The sequence below is a fragment of the Microtus pennsylvanicus genome, chromosome 3 (genome assembly GCF_037038515.1).
Source record: "Microtus pennsylvanicus isolate mMicPen1 chromosome 3, mMicPen1.hap1, whole genome shotgun sequence".
Taxonomy (NCBI): Eukaryota; Metazoa; Chordata; class Mammalia; order Rodentia; family Cricetidae; genus Microtus; species Microtus pennsylvanicus.
The window spans coordinates 88,560,932-88,569,608 of record NC_134581.1 but is presented as its reverse complement, the minus strand read 5'-3'; the positions used below and the strand labels follow the sequence as shown (position 1 = coordinate 88,569,608).

General features: G+C 47.1%; 1 protein-coding gene across 1 annotated transcript; it reads left to right on the top strand.

Moving 5' to 3' along the window:
- The first annotated feature begins 7,281 nt into the window (after positions 1–7,281).
- On the top strand, positions 7,282–7,738 carry LOC142847232 (small ribosomal subunit protein uS12-like). Its single transcript, XM_075967957.1, has one exon. The coding sequence runs from the start codon at positions 7,307–7,309 to the stop codon at positions 7,736–7,738; it is 432 nt and encodes a 143-aa protein (XP_075824072.1). The 5' UTR covers positions 7,282–7,306.
- The last annotated feature ends 939 nt before the right edge of the window (positions 7,739–8,677 follow it).

Below are 8,677 nucleotides of genomic sequence, written 5' to 3'. Positions count from 1 at the left end.
TATTGTAGTAGGAACTCAGAAATCAGATGTTGCAGGGACTGAGGAGAGAGTTTAGCCTCTTTATTTTTTCCCCTCCAGCCTGCATCTTGAGGACCCTGGATGGGTCCCCTTTTGGAACTGGTAGGGCTGGGCAGAAAGATTTCCTGATGTCCACCATATGATAAAGAAGCAGCTCTATGAGTCACCCACAGTGTGCTCTCAGCGGCTGTTGAACCCCACTTGTGTGATCTCCGCATCTTAAAAGCTGCAGACTGCTTTCAGACAAGCCCCTGGAAACCCAAGTCTGGACAAGAGCAGTGGTAGCATGCCAGCCAACATGGCGGGCCATCAGTAGCACATGTTGGTGGGAATGTCTCCAGCGCCGAGAAGAACCAATGAAGATCCAGGCCCTCAAGTGAAGGTCCTTGCTCCTGGCCAGAGCTCCAGCATCCACAAGCCACTGTGTCGCAGGATGTAATGAAAATGTTTTCAGTGCTAAGATCTCTGGGTAAGGAAGAAGACAGATTCCTGGGTATGAAGAAGGAAACTGATGTGAAATACCCACCCTCTATGAGGTGCCTCCCTGCATCTTCTCATCTAAGTCTCACGGTAACCTATATGAGGTAGGTGCTGTGTGACCTTGTCCCCCATTCAGGAGAACTGGGCCTTGCAGAAGTCAGTGGCCTCTCCCCAGGGGCCGGTTAGTATGTAGCTGAGTCAGACTCCAAACCCAGGTGTGCAACTCACCTACCTATGCTGTCTGCACAACTGTGCCAGCTGCCTGGGGTGTCACAGCCTCCTGTGGCTCTTTGTTCCTCTCTGGGAGAAGGGAGGCAGTGTTTATTTTGCTGGCTGAGATGATGAGATCTTTATCTCCCCCAGAAAAGCATGTATTAAATCCCTAATTGTGCGTGGCATTGAGCATGGCATGGAATTATTTTGTATACAGAAATAATTAAGCTAAGTACACAGACAGGGTCTCTGCCCTCTGGGAACATGAGATTCCTCGCACGCTGATGGTTGACCCAAGTCATACATCTGCAAAGCCAGAGTTTTGGTGCCATTTTCCCAAGGCTGTCACAGCTACAGATTGAACCCCTTTATTAGCAATGGCATGGTCTGGGTGTATTGGGGTACCAATGTCCTCCAAATCCATTCCCACTTTTAGGAAGACCTCTAAGGAGGTCCGGATTGGGAGTAGATAATGCATTGGAAACCTTCTTATAGGATCTGTATGGTCTTCACGAGTACTTTAGCTGTCCTGGCTTTAGCTTCCTATCCACAGAATGAGACTAATAAAAGCACAGCTCTCAGGGGCTTACCAATCTCTTTTGGTAAAGGGTTATACGGAAAGTATTTAGCACCGCGGCCAGCAGGTGGCAAGTTCTCCATAATTAGTGGCTATTACAGCTGATGATTAGACAACCTGTTTCCCCCTGCACTCCCCGGGGAACACTGGGATTTTGCTTGAAGCATATCAGGAAGGGGAGTTTTGATTGCACACAACAGAGGGGGGAGTTCATTGACCTCAGCGCTGTGGCTGTACGGAGGAGCAGACCTCTGTGCTTTCTCTGTGTTACTTTGTCTGAGATGGCTAGGGCTTGGCCTAGGTAGAGTGAAACACCAAGTGTCTGCCTATTGACCGTTTAGCCTTAATTCTTCAGTCTAGAGAGTTTTGGATCTCTTCGGAATAAAGGGCTGGGGAGGGCGGCATTCAGCCTTTAGTGAAGATCAGTAGAGACGGAGTAGGCCTGCTGCCTGGGGTACTTGTCCAGTCGACACCAGAGGCTGTTGTAGCTGCCGACCTTCCAACCCTGAGGAATAAAGGGCAGAGCTGTCAGCCACATCAGGTTCCACACTGGGTTGTTGAGGAGGCGGGAGCTGGGTGGCAAGTGGAAGATTCCAGAATGTCTTTTTCATCCTAGGTAACTCAGTAGATTGCTTACCTTTTTCTTGCCCAGAGCTGGCGAGGGAGTGAACAAGGGCCTTTGCGAACCCAAGGACACATGCTTCAGAAAAATCTCTTTGTGTTTCTCCTTGGCAGAGGCCCTGCGCAGCACGGATTTTATGCTTAATGGTCTGTCAGGAAGGAAAACAATCTGCAGAACTACAGGAGAAAAAGAGTAAACTAATAATAAACCAAACCCAAACATCGCCGCCCTCCCTCCCCTCCGCCCAGCCCTTACTTATTTCACTGTCTTTGCAGCCAATTCCCCTCCCAGGCAAATAATATTTATTCCAAGAGGCTCTGACACACCAGTCCAGAGCAAGACAATGCTTGATTGTTTCTTCCTTGCCCCCGAGGCGAGCAATGGGCTGAAGCAGTGCAAGCGTGGAAAGGGAAAGGTACTTGCTGCTGTTCTCATGAGACCCAGCTCCAGTGCTGTCAAAACAAGCCTGAGACTCGCGCGGGGGAGGGTGGCGGGGCCGAAGATTAGCGCAGCTACTGCGGGACCTGCTCAGAAAGTTTCACTCTTTTAGCTAAGTTCCTGGCAGCTGTGACCACTTAAACGGCTTTTGCTTCCATTAGACGGGAGAGTGATTAAGTCAGGGAGCTTAATGCAAGCTCTAAAGGGCCCAGGAGTCATTGCTCAGCGAAAAGTGCTAATTCATTGTGTGGTAGATAAAACACCTGGAGACTCAAATCAGAGGTGAATTTCTCTAGCTTAGGAGTTGACGGCTGACCCCTTAGTGACCTTGTGCAGAGAAACCGCTCTTGTGTAAGCCAAAGACTTCAGCCCTCCTGCTACAAGATCAAGGTGTAGTCAGACGGGGAGAACTGTCAGCCCCATGGCTTCTCAGCGGGTGTTCAGTCTACTCAAGCTCAAAGGCCCAGAAGGATCTTATCAACCAGGGGGCATGCCTGAATTTGTGCTGTCTCAGTTAGAGTTACTTCCCGCTGGGTGAGGGGACCACCATCATGAACTGGGACAAGTGAGTTGCCTCGTTGGGACCCAGTCCCTTTCTTCTTCCAACAGTGCTTGCTGTTAGCTATGTGAACTCAGAGAGCAATTGCTTTCCAAGATATTGCTCAGCAGAGAGCAGTGGGCAGGAGTGGCTGAGTCAGTCCAGTTGTCTGAACACTAGGGTTGCTCACCAGCGCACAGAGGCCACCGCTTTCCGGAAAATACCCGTAAGTCTGTGAAAACCTCTGTTTATGATAACTTTTAACAACTGGCAGAGCAGAAATGGTATTGCCAGCCTCACTTAATGGATGGAGAAACTGAGCTTTGGAAAGGTTAGATGACACCTAACAAGCACCTTAAAGCCCAGGCTTCCTGAATGATACTTTTCTTAAGCTGACCTTGTACACTCTGCCATTGGCAGCTGTAGAAGACAACTGGTCTACCTGGCCCTGATCCGCCCACCCTTTACACTTGTTGGGACCCATCTTACCAGAGGCCTTATACTGAAAGGCAGATAAGAGAAAGAGGACGCTGACCCAAGAGCTTATTTCTCTCTACATTAGGCTGAGGTCAGGAGGAACTTAGGAGGAGATGGGAAGGTCCTGGAAGGATGCATTTTCCATCAGGGAAGCAAGCATTCTCCTTCATGAAGGCATCTCAGCGGCACTTTCGATGCTTCCTGGGCCTGAATGGGAGGGCTCAACTGCGCTTTGTTGCACCTGTGTGGAACCACAAGCTTAAATGCTGTAGGACCAGGAGGTGGAACACTTGCCAATGAACTTCAGAAGCACATAGCTCCAGTGGATAGGGGGACCAATCTCTCTGCTACATGGTGGGAAGCTCGAATCTGGAAAATCAACCCTCACAAGAATTATGAGAGGATCTATGACAGGACCAAATAAGTCTGACCCTGGCTGGACAACTTGATGTAACCAGCAGTCTGGTTTATCCCGTGTGGGATTACTCAGTCTATTAAAGTTCTATTTATTTGTGAAGGGAGGGGCAGATCTATATCCCATCTGTTGACACCTGGACCGCAGGGAAGAGAGTTACACCTTCTTGCCCATCCCAGTGCCCTGGCTGAGCCACTCCCTGCCCAGCCGATGTGGCTGATGGGAAGAACACCTGGTGGGTGAGTTCTGGGAGAGCCTCCTATTGGCAGCATCTTCTCTGCCAAGAGCCATGACCATCACTCAATAGGAGAGAAGGCCAAAAGCCTGAGAGCACAGTTCCCAACATGTTTCCCTCAGACACTTGCCCCAAGTGGGCCTGGCTGCGACCGTGCAGACTCCTTGCTCCCTGCAAATGCCTCTTGAAGAATCTCTTGGTTTTTCCAGCATTTCTTTTTATGGCTCTGTTAATTTTGGCTCCAAGATCAAGTGAGTGAAAAGTCCCGATGTTAAGTCTTCGGTGACACGTCTGCGTGGGGCGATGCCCACCCTTTCAGCATGGTATCTAAAGGGTGTCTCAGGGCCAAGGGCAGGAACCTTATGAGGAGGAGTGACCTACTGTTTTAAGGGGGTGATAACTCTGCTTCAAGGTGTGACAAGGCAAGGAGTGACTGGCATTTAGGAGAATGGACGGTCACTTCTCAGTTCTTGAGATACAAGGGCCCCATCCTGCTTTGTCATGAACTAACTGCTTGACCTAGGAACTCAGTGTGTCTTTCTGGCTCTCTCTTTACTCAGTCAAACAATGGGAAATCCAGCAGATTTTAGAAATTATGGACTGGAGGGATGGCTCAGTGGTTGAGAACACTTCCAGAGGACCCAGGTTCAATTCCCAGCACCCACATGGTGGCTCACAACTGTCTGTAACTACAGTTCCAGGGCATCCGACTCCCTTTCGGAGACAAACTTGCAGGCAAAACGGCAATGCACTTAAAATACAAATAAATAAAGAAAAGAAAACTTCAAATATGTGTATAATCTACTTGATCACTCCATCACAAATCCAAATAATATTGCCTTTTATTTTCAAAGAGAAAGGAAATCCAAAGCACCAATACACCTCCTGCAAAATGAGTGCTTTGTTTCTCATGCTGTGTTGACAGCTTCCAAGGGTTCCACCCCCACGCCTGCTCATCTTCTTTGCCTGCTGCAGTTGCCATGTAAACTGGCTGCACGGCCCTTGCTCTTCTCGGAGTCACCATCCAGTGACCATAATAGGGCTGGGAGATCTGGGTCTCAATTCTGGTCTCAGGAAGTGACTTGCTGGGTGGTTGCAATAAAGACTTGGCTTCTCTGAGCTTCCTACACCCAGTGAGGTAAATATTCCACCCTGGGAATGCACCGTGAGACGCTTCAATGAATAAAACCAAGAAAAGCACGAAGCAGTTTCACGGTGGAGGTTGCAGGTCTTTGGAAGCCAGTGGCCCTTTACGAATAGGCTGCACCCAACGGAATTGTGGTGGTTTTCCAGTTTACATAGAGGCAGGGCCTCCTGGCAGATGCTGGTGACTGATTCACATGCATTGTGAACTTGGATCAAGACACTCTCTTTTTGGATTAGTTCTGAGCCCGGTTTTAAAGCAGCTGGCTGGGATGCTGAATTGTTTTGCAATGTGCTTCAGTGAGCTTTACACAACCTCACTCATCAGGCCTTGGGGACTCGGCTAGGATGCTGAGCTGCAGGCTGCTGAGTCACAGAGGTAGAAGCCCGTTACCTGCCAAACATGGTTTCCTGGCCCTGCCTTTCCGGAGTGATTAGTTGCCCCCCCCCCCATCTGAGAGCCCCACCTTCATCCTTCCTCTGCACTCTCCTTCTTCTCTGCCCCTCACCTGGGGGTTTTTATTCTTCAGGTGGGAGCTCTTCAACTAAAGGGGAGGACCTAACATCAGCCTTCTTAGTCCCCAAGGCTTTGCCCCTAAAGCAGTGATTCTCAGCCTTCCTGGTGCTGTATTCCTTAAAAAAAATACAGCTCCTCATGTTGCAGGGACCCTCAACCACAACATTGTTTTGTTGCTACTTCATAACTGTAATATTGCTACTGTTATGAATCATAATGTGAATATCTGATATGCACCCTCCAAAAGGGTCACGACTCAAAGGTTGGGAATCACAGCCCTAAAACAAGTCAGATGAAAATCTAGTAACTCTAGAAGTAAAGGGTTCCATTTTGCAAAACATATTCAAATTGGTGTGGAAATGAATAGAGAGAGCCCTCCACACTATTAGGAATTCCTTACATTTCTGAATCTGCCATATTCCCTTAGACTTCTATGACTTTGAGTTGCTGTTTGCTCCGTTCAGAATCAATCTTACCCAACTACGAACTCTGCAAACTGCAATAGCAATCTACCTACAAGATACATGCACTGACGAAATAGTGACATGAGATTTAGTGCAACCAACCACTTAAAAAAAAAACTAGAGTCAAGGCCCGCTCCATAAAGTGGAACCCATGCCTGATACTGTTAATGAGCCTAAGAGACTAGGTAAGTTGTGTGCTCAGGGGAGAATTTATTACTATTATTCTGCTAAATGAAAATAGCAATAAAACAACTAATAATGACATATTTCTATACCTACAGATCAGTGGATGGCAATTAACACAGAAACCCATAACTGAAAAACATTCAGGAGTGAGAAATGGTGTTGTTTATTCTCAAGACAGGGTCTGTCTGTGTAGCCTTAGCTATCCTGGAACCATCTCTGTAGACCAGGCTGGCCTCAAACTCAGAAACTTACCTGCTTCTGCTTCTCAAGTGCTGGAACTAAAGGTGTGCACCACCACTGCCTGGCTGGTGAGAGACTTTGGAGTGTTCAGTCCTGAATGAGATGACTTTATTATACCCTTCCTCTCAAGACTTGGAGATCCATGCTGAAGAGGGGGCAAATCTTGTGAGAGCCAGAGATGGTGTGTGTGTTTAAAGAAGCAGGATCTTTCAGACAGCACAGGGAAGATACACACAGTGAGAGCACGCATGAGCATAAGACTTGTACAAACTCAAGCCAGTCAGAAACCCTCGCATGCGGACATGACATGAGCACAAAGTCCCACCCTTAGCCAATAAGTCATTTACAGATTATAGTCTGGAAGACATTTCCTTCAGTGGAGCGGGACTGGGTTTATCAACCACATTCCAGTGTAGGCCCATGCCCAGGAGAAGACAGACGGTCAACACAAAGTGGACTCCATGATTTTTAGTGCCTTTTTTTAATGTTTTTTTTCTACCTCCCACCTCTGCCCCCCAAAGAGAGAAAAAGAACATAAAGTTAGGTAGCTAGGATGGAGGAAGGATCGTGGAAGAGTTAGGAGATAGGAAAGACTATGATAAATATTGTATGATGCTCTCAAAGAATAAATAAAGTTTTTAAAGGAAAAAATAATCCCCCCTCTTTATATGACTAGTTAGGTCTTATCTCTTTTTTAAGAATCATCTTTTTGCTCTTTCTCTCGGACCCGTGGCATCGGCAAGATGGGCAAGTGTCATGGTCTCCGTACTGCCAGGAAGCTCCGCAGCCACCAACGGGACCAGAAGTGGCATGACAAACAATACAAGAAAGCCCACTTGGGCACAGCCCTGAAGGCCAATTTTTTTGGAGGTGCCTCTCATGCCAAGGGAATCGTGCTGGAAAAAGTAGGAGTTGAAGCCAAGCAGCCAAATTCTGCTATCAGAAAGTGTGTCAGGGTGCAGCTCATCAAGAATGGCAAAAAGATCACAGCTTTCGTCTCCAATGATGGTTGCTTGAACTTCATTGAGGAAAACGATGAAGTTCTGGTTGCTGGATTTGGTCGAAAGGGTCATGCTGTAGGTGATATTCCTGGAGTTTGCTTTAAGGTTGTTAAAGTAGCCAACGTGTCCCTTTTGGCCCTGTACAAAGGCAAGAAGGAAAGACCAAGATCCTAACATCCTAACTTTGACAGTGGAAGCACAGTAATAAGTTTCCCTATTCTGAGAAAAAAAAGAATCATCTTTTTATTAGTTATGTTTCTTATTACTGTGGCAAAAACCAACTTAAGAAAGGAAAGCTCTATTTGGGTTCAGTTTGAGGGTGCAGTCTGTCACGGAGGGGTCGTCATCTCAATTGGAGTGTGAAGCCGTCGGTCACATCATACCCACCACTGGGGAGCAGAGATCTATGAAGGCTATTGTTCATCTTGATTTCTCCTTTTTTTTTAAAAAAAATTCCAGGGCCCCCATGGAACAGTGCCACCCACGTTCACAGTCAGACTTCCCTCATAGACACTCGCAGAAGTGTGTTTCCTTGGTGATTCTAAATCCAGTAAAGAAGACAAGGAAGACAACCTCTTTTAGGAAATGAGGTCTTCATCCCATAAATATTAATGAAAGTTCTACTTCACAATGTGCACAATTCTTTTTTAAAATGGTTTTTATTGAGCTATACATTTTTCTCCTCTCTCCTCCCTTCCTCCCCTCTTCCCTTCTGCCCTCTTCTGTGAGCCCACACTCCCAGTTTACTCAGGAGATTTTGTCTTTTTCACCTTCCTATGTAGATCCCTGTATGTCTCTTATAGGATCCTCCTTGTTGTCTAGTTTCTCTGGGGTTGTGGCCTGTAGGTTTGTTTGTTTGCTTTTGGTTTTTTTTGTTATGTTTAAAAGCCACTTATGAGTGAATATGATGTGGAATTCCCCTCTGTATGTTATGAATATGTTTTATTACCATTAGTTATTAAAGAAGCTGTTTCGGCCAATGGCTTAGTAAAGTTAAGCCAGGCAGGACATCCGGTCAGAGATATAGAGAGAAAGTAGGCTGAGTCACAGAGATGCCATGTTTCTGCCGGAGGAGATAGACACCAGCCTCCAACCCAGAACCTTACCAGTAGG

Excerpts from the sequence above, each read along its gene's own strand:
- LOC142847232 (XM_075967957.1), top strand. The coding sequence starts at position 7,307 with ATGGGCAAGTGTCATGGTCTCCGTACTGCCAGGAAGCTCCGCAGCCAC.